At 42.1% G+C, this 24192-nt stretch overlaps 1 protein-coding gene across 3 annotated transcripts in view; it reads right to left on the reverse strand.

Moving 5' to 3' along the window:
- LOC122540007 (myosin light chain kinase, smooth muscle-like) overlaps positions 1 to 24192 on the reverse strand; it is a 93622-nt gene that overhangs the window by 29885 nt on the left and 39545 nt on the right. For 2 of the 3 annotated variants that reach the window (XM_043675291.1, XM_043675293.1), the window contains exons 4-12: positions 23408 to 23614; positions 19533 to 19571; positions 18059 to 18186; positions 15707 to 15860; positions 14444 to 14746; positions 11822 to 11918; positions 5642 to 5845; positions 4466 to 4683; positions 125 to 248 (exon numbers count right to left, since the gene is read on the reverse strand). In XM_043675291.1, coding sequence (XP_043531226.1) covers positions 125 to 248; positions 4466 to 4683; positions 5642 to 5845; positions 11822 to 11918; positions 14444 to 14746; positions 15707 to 15860; positions 18059 to 18186; positions 19533 to 19571; positions 23408 to 23614 — 1474 coding nt within the window. The remainder of the gene's footprint in view (positions 1 to 124; positions 249 to 4465; positions 4684 to 5641; positions 5846 to 11821; positions 11919 to 14443; positions 14747 to 15706; positions 15861 to 18058; positions 18187 to 19532; positions 19572 to 23407; positions 23615 to 24192) is intronic. The other variant, XM_043675292.1, reaches the window with a different exon arrangement.

The raw sequence follows: 24192 nt of genomic DNA on the forward strand, positions 1-24192 counted from the left end.
TGTACAGGAGAGAGACAAAAATCTCAAGAAACCAAGACTGCAATAAAGGCAGCAACGAACAAACTGCAATACTTTGCTTTGAATTGGATTTAATTGTCATTTCCCGATGATCGGATTCACTCACAGGATGTAGCAGATAACTCCAATGCTCCAGGTATCTGTAGTGAACCCTATTGGGTCATAATTGATCACTTCTGGTGCAACAAACTCTGGTGTTCCAAACATTACTTTCGTTGATCCATTACAATCTGCAGAGAAACAGACAGACAGTGAGGGAAGGCAAGAGCAAAGGACCTAGCAGTACCACACAGTACCAGCATGTGGCGCCCCTGGATGTGTGCTCAATACACAGAGTGGGAACAGACTGATCTGAATGCAACTCAACTGGTTAACAGATCGGGTAGTAATTACAGTTAGGGGTGAGACTTTTGGCTGTTAATATTAACAAAATCCAGAGCAAAAGATCAGGAAACTTTGAACTCAAGTGAGATACATACTGTATCCCAATGGTGTGTATACAAACCTCATTGTTCAGGCCTTCGATCCAATCCAGGCACAGTTGCCCAGATGAGTTCATCGAATAGGAGGCCATTCACCTGGTTTTAAAATGGACTCTGTGGTTTTCCAACAGTTTGTCACCTACTTTGAACAGTCTGCCCATTTTATTTGGAAATGCTCAGCCTTTAAAATAAACAAGACAGGCCTGCCTGAGCAAGTCCAGCTCAGGCCCAGCCTAATGGCTTGGCAAAGATCAGAAACTGCTGATCTGGGTGTGCTTCATTATGAAATCCTCATGCTGTTTTACTTGTGCCATAACTAACATGGGCATACAGCATCATACATACATAGGACTCCAGTAACTGCTGGAGAGTTACTCCAGTAACACAGCAGCAGCAGCCTGATCAAAAAACACTTCCACATACTCCTGTGCCTTATTCCTATTCTCAATACTGCTGGATACTGCAATGGATTTGGCTATTAAGCAGTCTCAACGCTTCTCAATGCACAGTTACCAATCAACAGAATCTCTCAAATTCTTTTCTTAAAAACCTGCTTTACCACCTTCATCATCAACTAGGAATGTACAAACTCACCCAGTTTAGCTCACTCCAGGATATGTTATGCAAGGAATGCTTACTTATTTGAGCAAAAGGTTCAATGATAATTTTTGTTATTCAATGAAGAATGCACAAATGCCGATGCGAATGGGGAATGGCAGGGGAGTCTGGTGAATCCAGTGGCCTCATTAACATCAAAATGGTACAGAGTTATGTAGTGAGATGATGGGAACTGTTAATGCTAATCTCTCCAGATTACTCTTGGTAAATCAAGACAGGTCTCAATTAGCCTGCTCATTTGTAGTCGTGCTGGAAATGGAACTGGTCAGACAGGCTTTATGTCAGCAATTTATTTTTTGCACAATGTTCTGACAGGATCAGGATCAGGTGTTCAATCCCTTACTCCTGATCTCTCAAATCATTGAGATCCCAGCTGCTGATATAACTGGGCAAATTAGATCCCAAACTAAAATGTGACACAATAGATCATTTTTAAAAGTTCACTGAAAGACATACACACAATGCTGTAGATTTTATTTTGAATAAAACAGAAGTTTAATACCAAAAAAGCTAAAATAGATAAATTTACAAAACTTGAAACATTTCAAAAAACAGGAAAAATAAATCCAAAAATGGCAGCATCATTCAGAGAGTTCAGAGATTTACCATAACTGTTTATTTCAATTCCTGCTCTTCCTAGGCTTGGTAGCCTCTTCCTTGACTAATCACACAACTGAGCTTAGATTTTCTCAACTCTGAATAACCTCTTCAGTATTCTAACTAAGCAGTTCTGGTCTGGAACTTCCAAACTAAAATTCTTACACTGAGGCAACCTATTTCACATCAATTCTAAATTCCCTCTTTTCTTCAGGAGAAGCTATTTTCAACATCTTCACTTCCACCAAGAATTCTGGGAACTGAAAAAAAATACAGCAAAAGCTTTCCAAGTTACGGATTCTCCATCCCTCTTAAGCAAAAAAAAAATCCAGATCCTTCTAAATAGGTAGCAAGCTAGTGCTCCTCAGTTCTTATTCTGTCTACTTGTAAATCTCTCCTGATGCAAGCAAATCCTCATTATCACCCAGGGACCCTCTTCTCTCATACTGGTTTAAAAATAATCATGGCTCCAGAAATACTCTAACTACCTGACGAAGGAGCAGTGCTCTAAAAGCTTGTACTTCCAAATAAACCTGTTGGACTATAACCTGGTGTTGAGAGAGTTTTAATTTTGGCCACCCCAGTCCAACACTGGCACCTCCATATCCAAAGATATCAATAAACTAAGAAAACTTCTAGCACAGACTAAACTCACATACCACTAGCTCAAAATCCAAGCTTTAAAATATGTTAAAACATATGTAAATCACACTCCTTATATTAGATAATCCAATATCCCTTAATACTTCACCTAATATTAATCTAAAATCCACAATCCTTTTGGGAGAGGCCATTGTAGATCACTATATTTTCAGTAGTAAAGTGCTTCTTGATTTCATTCCTGAAGGATCAATCCCTGTGGAGGTAATACTTTCCCTGTATTTACTTTAAAAAATACTTTTAAAAGCTTAAACTGCTTGATCAGATCACATCTCAATCCCTCCTATTCAGGAAAATACAAGCCAAGGTAATAACAATTATTGCTTCACACTCAAACGCATTGTGCCATTTCCAGTAACTTGCAGCACACAACACTGTGGTGAAACAGGCAAGAGGTATTGAATCTTGAAGAACCTGTTATGCAAAACAAGGAGGAGAGTATTGAATCAGCATAGATCTGATGGCAAAAGTCAGGCGTAGTGTTAAGTTTCAATTAGTTCGCTTCTCTACAACCACAAGTTGGAAGCCATTAGGCTTGTGTGTCTTCAGGCATGACTGGATGGTAAACTATGAGGCTGTTTTATGTGGCTGAAGATGAAAAATGGGTCAGAGATATCAATGCTGACAGTGCATTCTCCCAACATATGCCAACATTGACTAGGTGATGGAACATGTTAGCTTACAACAGAATTTGCACCTTGTCCCTCCATATGGGCAAAATGAATACCCAACAGTGAGCCATGAAATGCCTTCACTTCATTAATTGGAGCATGGTTTGAATCATTCCTGACCTGATCGTTCACTGAGCTGGTAATCAAGATGATCACAAGCATCCTGATCCACTCCATTAGATCTGGTTTTAAAAAAAACCGTTTGATAAAAGCCCAATGAAGAACAGACTCCAATCATCGTGAATGTGTGTTCGCTCTGACACAGATTCTGACACCAGTTGCACTTCAGTAGCTAAGGGAAATCATGCTACAACTTGTGATGTTATAGGAAATTGGGGGCCTTTTTTAAAATCTGAGTTCTTTTGGTATTGCAATGTGTAGTGTGACACCTCATGAATGTGTTACAGTAGTAAAATAGCCTTGTACAAACGATTTATCGAATAGAACATTACACTATTACGAATGTGGTGTTGGGGATAAGAAAGCTTTGATCTCATAAGGAATGAAAACTAACTTTCAACAGGAGGCAGGCGAGGGGGACATTGGTCATCCAGCATCAAGAGTAGCACTCCATGGTCACTGGCCAAAAGAATTCAGACACATGGTTGACACAAAATCAGTTACCAGCCCCTAGATATAGGAGATAATCAACCAGTGTTCAGGGACAGAGGGGGGTCCTCATCGGGCAGCTGTCTTCTCCTGATAGAAGATGGACTAGAAGGAGTGAAGACCTAGGGCAGAGTTCCCTAACACCTTGACTGGAGAACAGGATGCAACCTTCACACCTTTAAATGAGACTGACACTTTCCGTACCAACTGCCCTCTGTCAGTGAACCATCTCCAACTGTCACAGTCATATATTTGTTGTTGAATTCACTAATATATCATACCTAAAGTGTTCCTTCTTAGCACACTCAATAAACCATCAGCAAAATGCTACAAATTGTCAATTGCACATATTGGGTAAGTGTGATAATACCACCACCACCACCCCCCCCATCCCCGAAAAACAAGATCAACCAAGCAGAAACAGGAATTGAACAGTCTTCTCTGGCTGTTGCGCAAGATTGAATGCACTGCATTCCCAGTGATTTAGCAAACAAACTCAATCCTGTTGTTAAACGTGACTCTAAATTCACCGCTATAATATCTCTGGAGAATATAAATTGAGAAATTACAGAATCATAAATGATTGCCTTAGAGCCAGAAAGCCACCATAGTAATCACTGGGGAGCAGCCAATGAACCGCTGTATATGTGGTAAGCCAGAGTTAGAGAATTAAGACTGTGACATTGTAGTCCCAGTTCTCGGCCCACACCATTTACGTGTGCAACCCATTCTTATTCCTCAAGATTAAAGAACTTTAGAGGAAGAGGTCAGCACGAAATGGTTGAATAAAAAAAGTGTTGCTTCACTCACCAAGTTTTCGTGCTAATCCGAAGTCAATTATTTTAATAAGTGTACCATTCTTGTCAACGCACACAATATTCTCTGGCTTCAGGTCCAGGTGTACAATGCTCTGTTGGTGCATGAACTGCAAACCAGCCAGGATTTGGCGAACATACACAACACAGGTTGGCTCTGTTAGCTCAAAATCTTCATCCACAATACGCTCAAAGAGCTCACCTCCAGAAATACTGTACAAGATAATAGTCGTATCAGAAAGAGCAATAACTAAATCGTAAGATGTGCACACAAAAATACTAAATACAATAAGTCTCCGACTTAAAGTCTAAGTTGTTCAACTGCTTTTGCACGAATTAACTTTGCTCTCAAAATTGTTGCTAGAAAATCCATTTGAACTTCTAGTCAGGACCGAGCCTGGACATCATGGCGTGGGCACACCTTACTTCATCTATATCTGTCTTGGCTCAGTGGTAGCAGTTAACTCAGAATTCAAACTTCATCTTTTAAATCCCACTCCAAGACTTAGGCTGACAGAGTTTTTAAGAAATCCTGACATGTTTGGATTTTACATTAAAACTCTCTCGACTGTTAGGAGTCTAATGTATTTTCAAGAAAACCTTCCAAGCACTTTTTAAAAAGAAAATCACATTACAATGCTGTGACTTTGTCCTTGCAACGGGATGCAACAACACAGCAGGAATTAACAACACTTCCAATCAAATTGGATAGTTATGCACAGAGCAATAATCACTCCCTCAGAGGTTCCATTAGTGATACAATAAAAACAGGAAGCATTTTTTTGTTCCTACTGTAGGGTAGCAGAAATGTAATTGCACAAAAAAAACTACTGATGTTCAGTCAATTCAAAATTTCAAGACTGATTCTGCTAGCTTTTTTTAATTGAGTAAGAGAATTGAGGCATATGGGATCAAACGGAGTGAAGGGACAAGTGAGACATGATCATGTTGAATGGTGGAGCAGGTTTGAGGAATGAATGGATTTACTGCTGCTCACACGAGCCAGAGCTGCTGCTATTAGAGTCACTCGGAAAGCAACTGATTTGTAATCCAGTACAAAATCTGGCCACCTCCAAAGATGTTTCTATTTGAACAAGGTTTACTGCAGCTATATTCATTCTTTTGCTATGGTTGTGAGCCTCCCCGTAGACTTGCACGAGACTATACTTACTATTCCATTACCATGACAATCTCAGTCCGACTCTCAAATGCATCCAGGCACTGAACCAGTTTTGGGTGGTGCAGACAATTCATAATCTCAATCTCATTGCGTGCACTCTTCTTATCTTTCATCGTACGAGCTTTGTAAAACTTGCCTGCTCGAGTCTTTCCTGTAGATTTTTGCAGCAGTTTGTAAACTTTTCCAAACGTCCCTCTGAAATATGATCGAGAATAGCTTGGTTAGAGACTGGTTGAAAGGAACTAGTAATAGCAAATCAATCTGATCTCAAAACCAATATTGTGCATTTACAGACATGATTCTAGTAGAAATTGATGATGATTTGAGGTGGCTTAGATTTACCTATTCAAATATCGCCCAGTCATCAATGCTCCTTGACAGCTGGCAACCTTTCCCATGATGGATTCCACTGGACGCCCATGCTGCTTGCCCAAATTGGATACTTGCCCAAATTGGATACTTGCCCAAATACCATGGTTTCGGAGATCTTCCCAACCTTTGTCAAAAGATTTTTCATCCTCCACACCATCCACTTGCTGGTTTTTTTTATTAGGAATTGGATTGGTCCAACTCAGTGACACAGACTTCCCAGATGGAAAAGGCAGCCCAAATAATAGCTCTTGATGAACAGCAAATGACTAACTCCTGCAAAGATAACTAGGTGACCCTCTCTTTGGGGAGATGACAATTTACACTCTGCTAATTAACTCTGTTAGACATTGTCTGCTGTGGCTCAGCAGCCCCACTTGGTTTGACAGACACATTTTCTGCAGAGAGAGACAGTGGGCACCATTTGATGACTTTGAGTTTCTCTCGGCTCTCTTTACCACTCATTGAGTTGTGTTGTTTCTGCTCTCCTCCAATGCCCTCCCAGTCAGACTCCAAAAGTTTAACATTGTGAGTCCAGTATATTAACTTCCTTTCTCTCCACAGATGACACCCAATCTGCTGAATTTCTCAAGCATTCTTTGTGTCTCTTTCAGATTTCTAGCATCCAAAGTATTTTGCATTTAACCTTCAAAGCTTCTTGGCTAATGTCTCCCAGTTGTCAGCGCCATTGTCTTAATATTTGCTTGTAGGTGCCCTTGTAGTGGATGCATGGACACCAAGAAGGTCAGGTCACCATAATGAAGGTCTTTGTGTCACCCATCAACAAGCATGAACAAGACAGCACAGGCACGATTAGATTACTTAGTGTGGAAACAGGCCCTTCGGCCCAACAAGTCCACACCGACCCTCCGAAGAGCAACCCACCCAGACCCATTCCCCTAACACTATGGGCAATTTAGTATGACCAATTCACCTGATCCGCACATCTTTGGACTGTGGGAGGAAACCGGAGCACCCGGAGGAAACCCATGCTGACACAGGGAGAATGTGTAAACTCCACACAGACAGTCACCCCAGGCAGGATTTGAACCCAGGTCTCTGGCGCTGTGAGGTAGCAGTGCTAACCACTGAGCCATCGTGCCTCAACAATGAATATACATTAAAATTGCAATACAATGCAATTCAATACAGCACAGGAACAGGCCCTTTGGCCCACCAAGTCTGTGCTAATTATTAATTGTTATTTAGGCCCACTACTTATTGTCCACACGCAGATTCTATCTCTCTCTGTTCATCTCTCATTCATGTATCTATCAAGATACACTTTAAATGTTGGCAGCATGTCTGTTTCCACCACCTCCACCTGCCAGTCCACTCCATGCACCTACCACCCTCTGGGTGAAAAATCTTCCCTGCACTTCTCCCTTAAATATTCCCCCTCTCACCTTGAACTTATGCTCTCTTGTAATTGACATTTGCACTCTTGGGGGAAAAAAAGCCTACACTTGCCGGAGGGATGAGCATACTCCAAGACCTCGGAGTTGTCACCTTGCCTTGACGGGAAATGCTGAGGGTATGTCAACACAACAGAAGATGAAAACAGTTCAGCCTCTTAACTTTGCTTATATATTTTGTCCAGGTCTCACTTCTATAGAGGAGGGTGCTGAGGAAGGAAGCTTGGTACATGGCTTGGAAAGGGTGGACGCTAGGAAATTGTTTCCGTTAGGTGAGGAGACTAGGACCCGTGGACACAGCCTTAGAATTAGAGGGGGTAAATTCAGAACAGAAATGCGGAGACATTTCTTCAGCCAGAGAGTGGTGGGCCTGTGGAATTCATTGCCGCGGAGTGCAGTGGAGGCCGGGATGCTAAATGTCTTCAAGGCAGAGATTGATAAATTCTTGATGTCACAAGGAATTAAGGGCTACGGGGAGAATGTGGGTAAGTGGAGTTGAAATGCCCATCAGCCATGATTGAATGGCGGAGTGGACTCGATGGGCCGAATGACCTTATTTCCACTCTTATGTCTTATGGTCTTATGGTATTGAGTCAGATTCAAAATCCTACTCAGTCTCAGCAGAATAACTGTGGTTTTTGCGATGTATGTGTGCTTTTAGCACCAAGTGACATGGAAAGCTGGTGAATGGAAAGGCTAGATATGAAAGGTTATCAGCAATCTCCAACACCTATGTTAATAAATGGCAGTAATGGCAATGTCCTGGACCATGACGTTTGTTTTTTTCTGATGTTGGTTTTTTTTCTGATGTTGATGATCAAATCAACTTGACAGACAGAGAAACAAATCAGTTTGCTGAAGGTGTTCTTTGATGGATAGGGGAGTCCAGAACTAGAGGAGGTAGGTTGAGGGTAAGAGGGGAAAGATTTAAAAAGGGACCTAAGGGGCAACTTTTTCATGCAGAGGGTGGTGCATGTATGGAATGAGCTGCTAGAGGTGGTGATGGAGGCTGGTACAATGACAATATTTAAAAGGCATCTGGATGGGTATATGAACAGGAAGGGTGTAGAGGGATATGGGCCAAGTGCTGGAAAATGAGACTAGATTAATTTAGGAGATCTAGTCGGCATGGGTGAGTTGGACTGAAGGGTCGGTTTCCGTGCTGTATATCTCTATGACTATGTGGAATGTGAGAATACAACAAGTCTCTCAGGAGGATTTGGATCCTTTGCCTTGGATCTTAAAGCAACAGAGACCGAGCAGCTTTCCAGTACGTTTGGAGGCATTTCCTGTGGATGACCCAAAGGCAATTTTCAAATTTGACACATAATTCTAAACGACATACATGAGAGTGCACTTTTCACACAAAGTGGCTACTATGTATTTTTACTTTCTGATTAGTGAGTGGAGACGGACAAATTTACTTCACTGGATTTCCTTGCAGAAAAATATAAAATGAGCAAATAAAAATATTTGCGAGTCCTATATCATGCAGCAACTTACTCCGTCTTCATACACGGTCTTGCTGGAGTCAGGAATGTTGCAAATTGGAGTCCGGCTCAGCTGATATTTCACAGCCGCACAAAGGAAGTGTTCACTCTGCCTGCCCTCTTCAGGCATATGTAAAAAAAACAATTCTGAAGAAAACCAGGGAATATCTCCTCTCTCTCCTAGTCAACGTTTATCCATTGTGTTACGTCTCATAGTCAGTGTGAAGCATATCATTAAGAGACATATTGATGACATCTTCTACCTTAATGACATTAAAATAAATTTGGCCAGTATCATTGTGTGGGAACTTGCTGCACATAAATTGGCTGTCATGTTTTTGCACTTCAACAATGTACTAAATTGGCTGTGATGCCCTTTGGGACATCCAGAAGCTGCAAAAAGGTGCAATATTAATGCAATTTATTTCTTTTTTCCAACAGACCACTCAAACCACCATATTGCCATAATTACTGGTCATTCTTCAATCACTCCACCCCAAACAAACCCTGCCATCAACAAATGAGACATTGTAACGAGAGACAAGTTTTCTGAAACATTCAGTTAAATAACATCATATCTTTAATATTGTATTCAACTTGGAAAAATCCTCTCTGCAGTTTGGAAATCTTGAATCCTGAGATAGTAGTTGTCCAGAAATCAAAGATTAAGAATCATTGATAAGTTACTGCACAGGAAAAGGTCATTTAGCTCATCATGTCTGTGCAGGCTTTTAAACCAACTCAACCATGGGGTGCTGCAGATAATTAGTAATGCATCAGTTCATCTAGGAGAAAGTGAGGTCTGCAGATGCTGGAGATCAAAGTTGAAACTTTATTGCTGGAACAGCACAGCAGGTCAGGCAGCATCCAGGGAACAGGAGATTCGACGTTTCGGGCGATTCCTGAAGAAGGGCCTGTGCCCGAAACATCGAATCTCCCGTTCCCTGGATGCTGCCTGACCTGCTGTGCTGTTCCAGCAATAAAGTTTCATATCAGTTCATCTACCGCAGTGACTTTGTAATATTGGAAAACACAGCCCGAGGTTACAAAGCCACTCAATTTCTTTCTCTGCACCATCTGTCTCTGTTGGCCTCTCCCTCCATCAGTCTATATCTCCAGGACACACACTCACATCATCCCTCTCTCTATCTTGCTTTCTCTCTCTCCCTCCCTCAGTCTATACCGCTATTACACTCTCTCTCTCATCATCTCTCTTTCCCTTGTTCTCTCCCACCATCAATCTGCACCACTATCACACTCTCTCTCGCTTCATCTCTCCCTCTATCTCTCTACCTGCCCTCCCCCCACGACTCCAGCTCCTCCTTTTGTGATGGTGAGGTGATTTGAGATTACCCAAGCATCTCCAAGGTAAACGCTAAAAAAAAAAGAACTGCAGTGGCTGGAAGATAAAATAAGATTCCCTACAGTGTGAACACAGGTCCTTCGGCCCCACACCGACCCTCCGAAGAGCAACCCACCCAGACCTATTCCCCTACATTTACCCCTGACTAATGCACCTAACACTACAGGCAATTTAGCATGGCCAATTCATCTAACCTGCATATCTTTGGACTGTGGGAGGAAACTGGAGCACCCGGAGGAAACCCACGCAGACACGGGGAGAATGTGCAAACTCCACACAGTCGCCCAAGTCTGGAATTGAACCTGGGACGGTGGTGCTGTGAGGCAACAGTGCTAACCACCGTGCCACAAACCTGAAATAAAAACAGAAATTACTGGAGAAAGTCAGCAGGTGAGATCACATCTCGGTACAGTTAGCCTCTGAAAACCCTCATTGTGGCATTTAGGAAAACTGCAGTGAAATGTTAGCATCTTCCTCTACCAATATCAATCAAGGTGGAAATCATTTAAAAAAAGGTGCTTCAGTGAAAAACTTCCGTGAGGTATATTGTGTGGATATGGTTGAAACTTTATTGCTGGAACAGCACAGCAGGTCAGGCAGCATCCAGGGAACAGAAGATTCGACGTTTCGGGCACAGGCCCTTCTTCAGGATTCTTTGGCCTGTGCCCGAAACGTCGAATCTCCTGTTCCCTGGATGCTGCTTGACCTGCTGTGCTGTTCCAGCAATAAAGTTTCAACTTTGATCTCCAGCATCTGCAGACCTCACTTTCTCCTCGAAGATTTCAACCTACTGCGAATCCTCTTACAAGGATGCCTTCCTTGAAGAAGCTCTCTGCCTCTCATTCCTGAAGAAGGGCCTGTGCCCGAAACGTCGAATCTCCTGTTCCCTGGATGCTGCCTGACCTGCTGTGCTGTTCCAGCAATAAAGTTTCAACTAGGGCATTCCACGCCCTTACCACTCCCTGTGTAAAGAACCTGCCTCTGACATCTGTCTTAAATCTATCACTCCTCAATTTGTACTTATGCCCCCTCGTACACGCTAACGTCATCATCCTAGGAAAAAGACTTTCACTATCTACTCTATCTAACCCTCTGATCATCTTGTGTGTCTCTATCAACTCCCCTCTTAGCCTTCTTCTTCTTTGTGGAGTCGTGTGGATATCTCAGTTTGAGACGCTGGAAGCAAGGTAAACACTTGGAAAATACAATATTTGGTTAAGTGATTTTTTTTTAAACTTAACTGCTTCATAATGTTTTATCACTGTTGTATGCTTCATATAAAAATATATATCTGCCCACGCTTTCAGGTTCACAGACAGACACTTATACACAAACATACATACACATCCACACACCCGCGCACCTATTCCAAGACCAAACTAGAACCTAGAACATTCTAAAAGATGTAAATGGCTCAGTCCCAGGTATTCCAGGCAGGAAAAGGTACAATGTATAAAGCACTCGACTAAAATGTCACCAGCCACATTAAGAACAAAAAGCAAGATATTCATGGACTGGCAGTGTAGATACTTACACTCCAAGGCATTCCTGCTGTATGTAGAAATCAGTCAGCTTCTGAGATGCATTTATTGTCACATGAGACCCTAACTCCTCTTTTTCTTCTTCTTTCTCTTCAAAATGAGACAAAAAAGGCTTTGAAATAATAGCAAGGTGACAACAACTTGTAACAACCTGTACTGTCCTACACGCAATGCTGGCTTGGGAAGAGGACCTTGTAGGAGCAATATGGTCTTCAACCTTTACACATCCAAAGCTTCTCCTGCTGTTGCTCTCATTGGTTTACTTAGGGTATGGCTCAGAATTGTCTCATTCAATCTACGAAAGGATAAGCCGAATACTGTAACCCAGAATTTAATTTGTGTGCCCTCCAAGGCGATTTTCTTTTAGATTAGATTCTCTACAATATTCTTGGCTGACAATTACACAATGCTGTATTGAGATAGACTCAGACCTTGAGGCAGGTAGGGGAAGACAGAAGCCAAGAAGTCATTTTGCTTCATTCTGTAGCTGTATTGTCTTCAACAAATTGGAAGTTGTAACTAGATACTGAGCAGTATTTGCCAACATGTTTAAAAAAAGGACTGAAGATCATTCAAAGTTCTGTTTGTGAACCATTTCCCCAAGTCAGTTGTCGTTTACATCAATAATTTGGACGTTTATTCTCAATACACTTGCAGCACTAATAGTGCTCGTGGGACTCCATCTGCCCAGTTTCATCAAAAGAAGAACAGTGGGAATAACAGAGGGATGGAAAGCAGCCTTCCTGCATTTATTGACCAACACCAAGTATCTCAGATGTACCTGCTCCTAGCTGTTATAGAGGATGAGGGCATACGGAGACTGGGATAACAGGGCTACTAACAAAAACACAATGTGCAAATGTCTGACCATTTGCAATGGCTTCATTGAGGAAGCACATTCCTAGTTTTCTGGATGTAGCAATTCCCAGTCAGCTCCATTACTGGTACATGTTAGATTCATGAATATCTCGTCAAATGGGTGACACAGTACAATAACCAAAATTCAATCTTGATGCATCCCTCAGTCACTGAGTATAAAACAAATAGGGAGGATTGGTGATGCTATGGTAGCATCCCTTGCTCGGAGACTGAAACTCTGGGCTTCTGCGCCACTCCACGACTTTTTTTAAAATCATAGAATCTCTAAAGAGTGGAAGCAGGCCATTCGGCCACCATTGACCCACCGAAGAGCATCCCACCCAGACCCAACCCCCTCCCTATCCCCGAAACCCTGCATTTCCCATGGCCAATCCACCTAACTTGCACATATTTGGGCTGTGGGCAGAAACCCACACAGACACGGGGAGAATGTGAAACCTCCACAGAGACAGTGTGGCTGGAACCGAACCGGTGTCCCTGGCACTGAGAGACAGCAGTGCTAACCACGGAGGCACATACCACCAAACTTCACCATCTGCCATACCAGAATTTGAACCCACGTAGCCAGAGCATTACTTTATTTGTTGAATTAACAGTCCAACAATGATGTTACTGAGCCATCAACTCCCCCTTGGTGACCCCAAGATGTGTTCATTACCTGGCCAAACAAACTGATCACCCATCAGCAAATCGTTCCAGTAAACTCATAACAGGAAGCATGATCAGGAGGATTTCCTGGCCAGCCAGTACAGTGTGCTAAATGCAGTATGATGGCTTCCCTGAGTTAAAAGATTTCCACATCTTGGATTCTGGTCATGAATAAAAGTCATGCATATTGGATGGGCATTGGATGGTTATTTGGATAATAATGGTGTCCAGCGGTATGGGACAAAGGTAGGAGACTAGCACTTGATAATCGAGCTGCTGCAGGCAGAATGGGCTGAATGGCCTGCTTCTACACTGTCATAGTGTGTGAACTCATTTGAGTAAAGGAGTTGGGGTGTTATATTGAGCTTGTACAGGATGTTGGTGAGGCCTCTCCTGGAGTACTGTGTGGATTTCTGGTCACCATGTTGTAAGACGGATATTATTAAACTGAAGAGGATTCAGAAGAGATTTACCAAGCTGTGGTCAGGAATAGAGGGTTTGAGTTACAAGGAGGGTTGGATAGGCTGGGACATTTTCACTAGGGCACAGGAGGTTGAGACATGATCTTACAGGGGCTTATAAAATGACGAATGCTTTAGATAAGGTGAATGGCAGGTGTCTTTTCCCTCGGATGGAGGATTTCAAGACTAGGGGGCATACTTTTAAGGTAAGAGGAAAAAGATTTAAAAGAGACATGAGGGACAGCTTTTTTAATACAGAGTGGCTCGTGTTTGGAATGAACTTCCACAGGAAGTGGTGGAGGCAGGTACAATTGCAACATTTAAAAGACATTTGGATAAGTTCATGAATAATAAGTGTTTGGAGGAATATGGGCCAAGTGCAAGCAGGTGGGACTAGCTTTGTTTGGGATTATGGTCGGCATGGACTTGTTGGACAAAGGATCTGTTTCCGTGAGGGATGACTCTATGTAATTTCCACACCTCAATTCTGTTCCGATTCTCACCTATTTGGAAAGTGCTCAAGAGTTAAATTAAGAGTTAAATTTTGATTTAAATACATATTTAATTAAATATTTTAACAATTCAGTCCAGTCAGTGAAACAAATATCTTTGGACTTAAATTCTTACCTTCGACGTCAGTTAGCTTGACAGGATTAGATTCCTCCCCTACTTCACTGATGCCACAAGAGTTCACTGCGTATATACGGAAACGGTACTCTCTGCCTGGCTTCAGACTGTTCACTTGATAGGAGGTGCTACTACACAAGTCAGTCAACCTTCTCCACTCCGACTCTCCAGCTTCCTTCACCTCAATGATATAGAACTTGATAGCACTCCCACCATCATAACATGGACCAGACCAGGATAGCGTGAGAGAGCTCCTACACATCTCTGAAACACATGGTCTTCCAGACGGAGGCTCTGGTCTGTCTGAGGAAAGCGGTACACTGGCTTTTAAACAGGATTTGGCGTTTGTTCCACTATCCATTACAATTTGTGTGTTCAGTTATCTTTCAATTGTTCAATCCACATTTGCCCCAATCAAGCTGCAGTTATATCAGATATATGTACAACCAAACTGTGAATTAACCAAAAACAAGATGTGTCCCATTCTTAGGTAATAACAAGCAGGCAGAGTCATTTAGTATAGGAATTGAGTTCATGAATAAGAAATGTTTGGAGGGATATGGGCGAAGTGCAGGCAGGTGGGACTAGTTTCATTTGGGATTATGGTCAGCATAGACTGGTTGGACCGAAGGGTCTGTTTGTCAAGGTTGTACAGGACATTGGTGAAGCCACCTTTGGAATTCTCTGTCCAGTTCTGGTTGCACTGCTTTAGGAAGGACATTATTAAATTGGAGAGGGTTCAGAAATGATTTACTCGGATGTTGTCAGGTATGGAGGGTTTGTGTTATAAAGAGAGGCTGGGACTTTTTTCACTAGAGCACAGGAGGTTGAGGGGTGACCTTCTATAGGTTTATAAAATTCATGAGGCACATAGATAAAGGTGAATAGCAAAGGTCTTTTCCTCAGGGAGAGAGAGTTCAAAACTAGGGGCCATATTTTTAAGATGAGAGGAAAAAAGAGTTAAAAGGAACCCGAGGGGCAGTTTTTTCAGACGGAGGGTGGTTTGTCTGTGGAATGAACTGACACAGGAAGTAGTCGATGTTACAACATTGTAAAAAAAATAGTAAAGGTTTAGAGTAATATGGGCCAAACACAAGCATGTGGGACTAGTTTAGTTTGAGAAACTTGGTCAGCATGGACCCATTGGACCAAAGGGTCTGTTTCCGTGCTGAATGACTCCAGGTCTCCATGTGCATTGCTTGCTTTTTAATCTTTATCTCAGTGTATTATCTTCCTCAGCAGAGTGTCTGGCACTCCACTTACCTATAACAGCCAGGCTGATCTGATGCTGCACATTCCCATTTCGATCCTTCACCACCAGTGTGTAATGGCCAGCATCACTCATTTGCACATCCTTTATCACCAGTTTGGTCCCAGTGTCGGTCGTGTCCACAGAAGTTCGAGAACTATTCAAGATCTGAAATAAATGGACGAGAGGAGATGGTGAAACAGTCCAGTTAAAAAGGTAAATAACAAAAGTAACGCAACCTAAAAGAGCATTTCAACAATACACACACATCTTCAACAAAACAGCCAAAGGGTATGAATATATGTCTGGTGATAAACCTTGGAACTTATCTAATGAGACTGTGGCTCAGTGGTTAGCACTACTGCCTCACAGCACCAGGGACCCGGGTTCAATTCCAGCCACGGACGACTGTCAATGTGGAGTTTGCATGTTCTGTCAGTGTTTGTGTGGGGGTTTCCTCCAGGTGCTCTGGTTTCCACCCCCAGGCAAAGCTGTGCAGGTTAGGGGAACTGGCCATACTAAATTGCTCAAAGTGTCCAAGGATGTGCAGGCTAGGTGGATTAGCCATGGGAAATGCAGAGTTACGGGGATAGGGTAGGGATTGGGTGAGTGGGATACTCTTTGAGGAGTCTGTGTGGACACAATGGACTGCTTCCACACTCTAGGGATTCTAATTCAATGTTGCGCAGGTACTTAGAACTTTAAAATGTCATCAAATGGTGCAGAAAATAATCAAGAAAGTCAACTGGACTTTCGGGATTAAATTATAAAGAGGGATTATACAACACGGGGGTGGCACGGTGGCTCAGTGGTTAGCACTGCTGCCTCACAGCACCAGGGTCCCAGGTTCGATCCCAGCCTCGGGCGACTGTCTGTGCGGAGTTTGCACATTCTCCCTGTGGGTTTCCTCCGAGCGCTCCGGTTTCCTCCCACAGTCCAAAGATGTGCAGGTTAGGTGAATTGGCCACGCTCAATTGCCCATAGTGTTAGGTGCATTAGTCAGAGGGAAATGGGTCTGGGTGGGTTATCTTCGGAGGGTCGGTGTGGACTTGTTGGGCCGAAGGGCCTGTTTCCACGCTGTAGGGAATCTAACCTAATCTAAATCAAACATCAGCCTGTTATATCTAGAATTTAGAAGGTTAGGAGGTGATCGGATAGAAGTCTTCAAAGATATTAACAGGAAAAGACAGGGTAAATAAACTTTGGGTATTCTAGAACCAGGAGAATTAGGGCCAGACTATTTGTGAGTGATGTTCTGAAGCACTTCTGCACACAAAAACTGGTAGATGTTTGAAATTCTCTTCCACAAACTGCTGTCAATGCTGAGTCAGTTATTAATTTTAAATTTGAGTTCGATATGACCTTTTGCATAACAAATGTGTGGATTTGTTGGGCCGAAGGGCCTGTTTCCACACTAAGTAATCTAATCTAATCTAATCAAATAATTAAGGGTACGGGCCAAAGGCAGGTATGAGGAGTTAGGCCACAGATTCAAGATCTGAAGATTGTGGAACAGGTTAGAGAAGCTGAATGGTCTACTCCAGCTCCAATGAGATTGGGCTCCAGGAAAAATTCCTTGTTGGAGTTTGCATACCCCACCATCAACACCCACACAGATCTTTAACTGAAGCAGAAATAGGTGAAGCAGGAGTTAAATCTTACCAAAATTGTAGAAAGAAGAACAAACAGCAGATGAGGAATTCTATAGTTGTTAGTCCATAGAGAAGGAATGATTTGAAGAGCAAAGGAGTGTGGTGCTGAAGAAAGACAATATACTTTTTTTTTAAATCCTTTTCATGAGCAAGAGAGCAGTCTAAGTAAGCACTGATACCATCATTCCAAAAATAGCAGCAGTTGAGAGAAAATTGTATAAGAATGTGAATCACAGAATCATTATAGTGCAGGAGGCTACCACCTCTCTCAGCATTTTATCTTGATATAAATCTTGTGTCTTCTCCCTGTGACATGGAGAATTGTTTGAATATAAACAATGTGTGTTTGTGCATGTCAGAGAGCGTGTGTACAGGTGCGGGTGTGTGCATGTCAAAGAGAGTAAGAGAGATAGAAAGAGAGATAAATGCAAACTTGATATTTTGTGCTTTTCAATCCATCAGGAACATGAAGTTGATTGCCAAACATCGATTGTTAAATTGATTGGCCGTGATAATCTACAGCTAACTGGAGTTGAGAGTGATTGCAGGAATAAGCAGCAGTTGGCACAGATTCCACAATAAAGTAAATTCTATATGATTCAAGGAAAAAGAAGGTTTGAGCAGCTAAATGCAGTTTTCTTCCTCCACATTCTACAATAACTACTAGACTGCATGCCGATGTAAGCAGTACCACAAGGATCTAATTTTTAATACCTGATCTTTCTGTTTCAGCCATATAGCAGCAATGGGTGGAGTTCCTACAATCCCAACGTACAGCTCTGCCTCTTGTCCTGCCTTTACCTCCAAGTACATCTGGGGATCCACTAACTCAGGTGGCTCTGCTGTAATGTAAAGACAAAGGATGATCAAACTCCCTCAAACGGTTTCACTTACCAGATCAAGCAAAGAAGACGCTCGCTCACAAGATGCATAACAAAATCGGTTATGTCTCTGCTTATAAGACAGCCCTTTCTTGCATCTCCTCTAAATCAAGCATGACCTCATTCTAGGTAAGGATACCAAAACAGTACTCTACATCTGATTCCATTAAAGCCTGTGTACTTGTACAGGAGGTCAGTTTGGCTCAGTTGGCTAGACAGCTGGTTTGCGATGCAGAGGAACGCCAATAGTATGGGTTCAATTCGCGTACCAGCTGAGGTTACCTTGAAGGACTCTCGTTCTCAACCTCTCCCCTTGCCCGAAGTGTGGTGACCCTCAGATTAAACCACCACCAATCATTTCTCTGAGTGCACAGCCCTATGATCTGGTAAGACTGTGGCAATTTTACCTTCTTTTATGTATAATTGAAGCAAGATTTGTTCCCTATTGCATTCGAACACTTGCAACACCAAACTTTTATTACACTTTAACTTTATGCAAAAGACCTCACAGATTTCTTCAAATCCCAATAATCACTAGCGTCTCACTCTCTAAAAAGGTAATCTTCCTTTCTATTCTTCCTATGACTTTCAGACTTCCTACTTATTATGCTCCATCCTTAATAGGCACTTATTCTTTAGCCTCTACATCCTTCCCACAGTTTAGTTTCCCACTTTATTTTTAAAAAAAGTCTTAGTAAATATGGAAACATTGCATGCAGCCTCCTCATCTGGGTAACTGACAGGAATTGCAAATAACTGAGACCGATCCTTGCAAAATAAAAACCCAAAGAACTGCAGATGCTGGAAATCAGAACCAAAAAAACTCAGAAAAATTGCTGGAAAAGCTTAGGAGTGGTAGCATCGGTGGAGAGAAATCAGAGTTAAAGTTCTGAGTTGATAGTGGGGTATGAAAATTCCAACAAGGAATTCTTACTGGAGCCCAAACTCATAGGAGCTGGAGTAGGCCATTCAGCCTCTCTAATCTGTTCCAGAATCGATAGTCTGTGGCCTAACTCCACATATCTGCCTTTGGCCTATATCCTCCTTCTTCAGAACTCTGTTCATTTCTGTTTAAGTTCTGAAGGAAGTCAGAGGATCTGAAATGTTGATTCTGATTTCTCTCCACAGATGCTACAAGTCTCATGATGTGTGAAGTGTTGAACTCATTCATTCGCTCTGCAGAAACCCCTTGAGCAAACCTCAAAGCTCACTGTGAAGCTCTCTCTTTGAGAGAAACGGCAGCCAGCAGTGTGTTCCAAACTTAAACATGCAATTGCAACCCATCAGCACAAAGACAGAAAAATCACCTGGTTTAGAAGACAGCTTCTTCCTTGAAGGGGATGAATCTGAAAGAGGAATAAAATAAAAATAAATTATGAAGAAGACTGAAGAGGTGAATGAGAAGAACACACCAATGAAGATCAGCAAAGTGAGGTTGAAGCAGTTAGTGAATGACCGAAAATAAAATGATTTAAATCCAAAACATCGGATATACTTTTGCAGTAATTGCAGAGACATAACCACAGTTAACCCTTTCAGGGTTTAAGCAGTTTTTGGATAAATACGTTTTGAATTGTTAACCATACATTTCACAGTTTCCCCCAACCACATCTAATTATCTGTTGTGTTTTTTTTAAACTTAACATCTTACATAACTCATTGAGGTTCGCTACCTTGCCTCCCTCCTCCCCACCACCCCACCCCATCTAAAAAGATAGAAGCGTTCCAATTATTCACTTCTTTCCTCAAAGTCAGTCTGTTAGGACTAAACTTGTGACCTTTGCTCCTACTATATTGAGGGCCTGCATCTTTCTCCCTTGCCTGGAAAACCAGGGCTCAAACTTTATCGAGCTGTTTCATAGCCTGAGCAATGTTCAGCCTGAATATCCCCAGGTTCCAGATTTGGAAAGGTAGCTTGGGATCATCTTCAATTGGTTGAATCCTGTCCCAAGATAATTGAACATGGTCAATGTGCAGTCCATCGGCTTTTTCCACTAACTGGTACAACACATCCCCTGTCAAATAATAATATTGAGTACCAATTTCCTCGGCCTTGTGTTGATATGACAGACCAATATCTGTAAATGTTGTGCCAATATATATACGAGGAGCACAAGGTAAACCAGCCATGATCTGCTGAGAGGGGAGTCTTAATGATGAAAAAAAATTATTTATAAAACTTAAAAGAATCTGAAGTGAGTCTTAGAGACTTCCATTGCTGGGGCTGTGATTCCCATCTCAAAGGGTGTGATACTGAAATGGGGGCAGGGCAGGGCCAGGTAACCAAAACCCACTAAGGATGAACACTGGACTTGGGAAACACAGCAGATCAAGGAGTTGTTCGCTCGCAAGGTAGATTGTTCGCTCGCAAGTTGTTTTCCTCAGCTGTAAAGAACATAAGAACTAGGAGCAGGTGGAGACCATTCAGCCCCTCAAGACTGCTCCGTCATTTTATACGATCATGGTGATCTCATCTCAGTCCTAACTCCACTTTCCTGCCTGCTTGCCTTAACCCCTCAACACATTACCAATTAAAAGTCTGCCTATCACCTCCTTAAATTTACTAGATGTCCCTGCACTCTGGGGCAGTGAACTGCACATATTCACGATCCTTTGAGAGAAATAATGTCCCCTCATCTCAGTTTCAAATTAAAGGGGTAACTTCTTATTGCCTTCAGTTGCATGTCGTCAATGCTTCCATTTTCCAGATGTATCCAATCAATCTACATGTCACAATGCTTTGTTCATCACATCATTCATGGTCCAGAGCAATAGGAACACCACCTTCTTGCTGGATTCAACCTTTCTTCCTTTCCTGTGAATGGACCACACTAACACATGCCTTCCCTCCAACACACCAAATTAAAGCATCTCATCGTCTGCATCAGAGGTCAAATTCTCCTCTCACCGTCAAGACTTAGACCCTCCCCACACTCCCCCATCAGCTTTCTTACCTGTCCAATTGCCTCCTCCAGAGATTTCTCTCTATTACTGGTTTTCCTGTCTGACACAGGTTGCTTTTTGAGTACTGTTTTCGGAGTACTCATGCGTTGACTGCTAAAAACCATGTTTCCAGTCTGATCTATTTGTACCTTCAGTTCAAAGAAAGGTTGACACTGGAATCTTAAACTGTCTTTCAGTCTGGGATTACTTGCTGTATTCCCATTAAACTGGATAGAACTTCTTGTGCAGGCTGAGCACAAGTTGTCCCCTTCACGTTACCACCTACTGCCAATGTGCAAAAACAATCAAAAGGCTATCCATCACTAAAGGAAACTTACAGAGAATGTGTCTTACTTTCTGTGGATTTCCAATATCGATCAGTTTTTGTCTAGAGTGTAACACATCAACTAATATATTGGAGTAAGGAACTGAGTGAAAAGAATGACCACAAGCCAAACATTCTCACTTCTACAGATACTGATACCATTAAAAAATAAACTTTTGATCTTACGAGAAAACCCATTGACACTTTTAGAGGATTATATTAAGGACTTTATTGAAAGGAGTGGATGGCTCAGTGGTTAGCATTGCTGCGTCACAACACCAGGGTTTGATTCCTGCCGTCGGTGACAATCTGTGCGGAGTTTGCACATTCTCCCCATGTTGCATGGGTTTCCCTTCGGTGCTCCAGTTTCCTCCCACAGCCCAAAGATGTGTGGGCTAGCCATTGGAAATGTAGGGTTACAGGGAGAGGGTAAGAAGGTAGGTCTGGGTGGGATGGTCTTCAGGGGGTCAGTATGTAACCAATGTGCCAAGTGACCTGGTTCCACACTGTACGGATTCAATTTTTTGATCGCTCCCCAGTTTTCAATGCTATAATATTCACATCAACAATTTGATAAAGCACATGCATGGTCCATCATAACCTGTAAACCAACCTGCATGGCAACCCATTTTCGTGACATTTTATCCAGTCTGCACAGAACTAATGATATCTGTGTAATAATGCTATGTAACAAAAAAACTTCAAACACAGCCATTCATAACTGTCCTTTTAAAAAGCCTGTTGTGACGATATCCCTGTAAATGCCACGTAAACAAAATACATGAGTGCATCAGCTTGTAAACTAGTTTAACATTCCAGAATAGGTATTTTTCTGCACAATCAAGATAATCAATTATCTGAATTATGAAAAGGATTCGACAGGAACAAAGAGGATATTTTGTGTCACCTGGATAATGCTAGGGTATTGCAGTCACCACCTGAAGTGTATTAAGGAAGAAATTCTCATGGCACATCGGAAACGCTTGGTTATGTATTCAAACAGCCCCAGTTTACAGGGCAATGGACCAACTAGAAAGTGTGACTGAGCTGAGCAGCCTTTGTTTTGGCTGGCATGGACACAATAGGTCCTTTCAACACTGTAAATGTTCTATGACTTTATGCACCCACTTGATAAGGAAATCCACAGCTTATCAACAGAATTTAGTCAGCACATTAAATGGTGCGCTACTCCAAGTACGTAAATGTGCAATATGAAGACAATGACATGCATTCCAATAAATGTGCATTGGTCACTTTTGAATGGCCACCAACATGTTGTGTACCATTGCAGGAGGAGTGCAGAAAAGGTGAATGGCACGTATCCTTTTCCCCAGGATGGGAAATTTCAAGAATAGGGGCATATTTTTAAGGTGAGAGGAGAAAAAGATTTAAAAAGGACATGCGAGGCATCCTTTTCTTTTTGCACACACAGTGGTTCATGTGGAGAATGAACTTCCAGAGGAAGTGGTGGAAGCAGGTACAGTTACAACATTTAAAAGTTTTGGAGGGATATGGGCCAAATGCAGGCAGGTGGGACTAGGTTAGTTTGGGATTATGGTCAGTGTGGACTGATTGGACCTGTTCCCATGTCTGTATGACTCTATGAGACTTTCATTGGCAATGCATAATGATAAAGTTACTCTCTATGGTTTAGCAACCACTCTGCCTCACTGAAGATTGATCACAGAGAAGTACACTGGCATTCTTGGAACCATAACCCAAAAGTAAGGCAGTGTGGGCAGGAAGAATTGACCATAAAAATGGAAAAGAAGGAGTTAAGAATAAAGGGAGAAGCTGGAGGGAGGTGCATTTGACAAGCTGTAGGTGCACCAAGCAGAATAGACATCTCCTCACATTGTTATTACGACAAACTCCACTAAAATATATCCATTTTATTCAAATCCTTAACATTACCTTTAGGAAGACTTCTGTCTTTTGTACTGTGCCTCTCTTCTTGGATACTGACAACATTGAGGGTTGAAAATTGGACCATTTCTGCCTTGGCTCCAGCACCATGACGATTTTCTTCAGATACAGTCTGACCGTCACCGATTCCGCTATCACAGTTAGTGTTTCTCATTTGTTTAGGCAAAGGATTGAGTCGCTGAAGGGTTTCAAAGTCTATAAAACAGAGCAGATGCTTTAATATTCATCTTGTACTGTTCTAAAGCATAACCTTCAACAAAATTAATTAAATCAGGCCATCAACATCTAAAGACTGCCATGCCACTGCTTTGTGAACCATTCCTTCACTGGCATTATTGGATGTTTTGTTTTCATCTTACCTTGTAGATTAATGAACCAGTTATTCATGTGAGGGCGTCACATGCCAAAGATTAAAAGATTAGTGAGTTTGTTTTGCTCCCATTAGTGCAACAGCAAATGCTGCATAAAACAGAAATCAGAGCTGTGCTATACCCAAAAGGAACAAGCACAGAACCCTAGAATATCTACGGTGCGGAAGCAGGCCATTCCTCCCCTTGAATCCACACTGACCCTCCAAAGAGCATCCCAACCAAACCAGAATCCCTACCCTAAACCTGTAACCTTGCATTTCCCACTGCTAATCCATCTCGCCTGCACATCCCTTGACACTACGGCAAATTTAGCATTGTCGATCAACCTAACCAGCACATTTTCACTGTTGGAGGAATTGAACTGAGTTAGCTTTATTGTCACATGTACTCAAATGAGTAGGA

This window comes from Chiloscyllium plagiosum, chromosome 33, assembly GCF_004010195.1.
Source record: "Chiloscyllium plagiosum isolate BGI_BamShark_2017 chromosome 33, ASM401019v2, whole genome shotgun sequence".
Taxonomy (NCBI): domain Eukaryota; kingdom Metazoa; phylum Chordata; class Chondrichthyes; order Orectolobiformes; family Hemiscylliidae; genus Chiloscyllium; species Chiloscyllium plagiosum.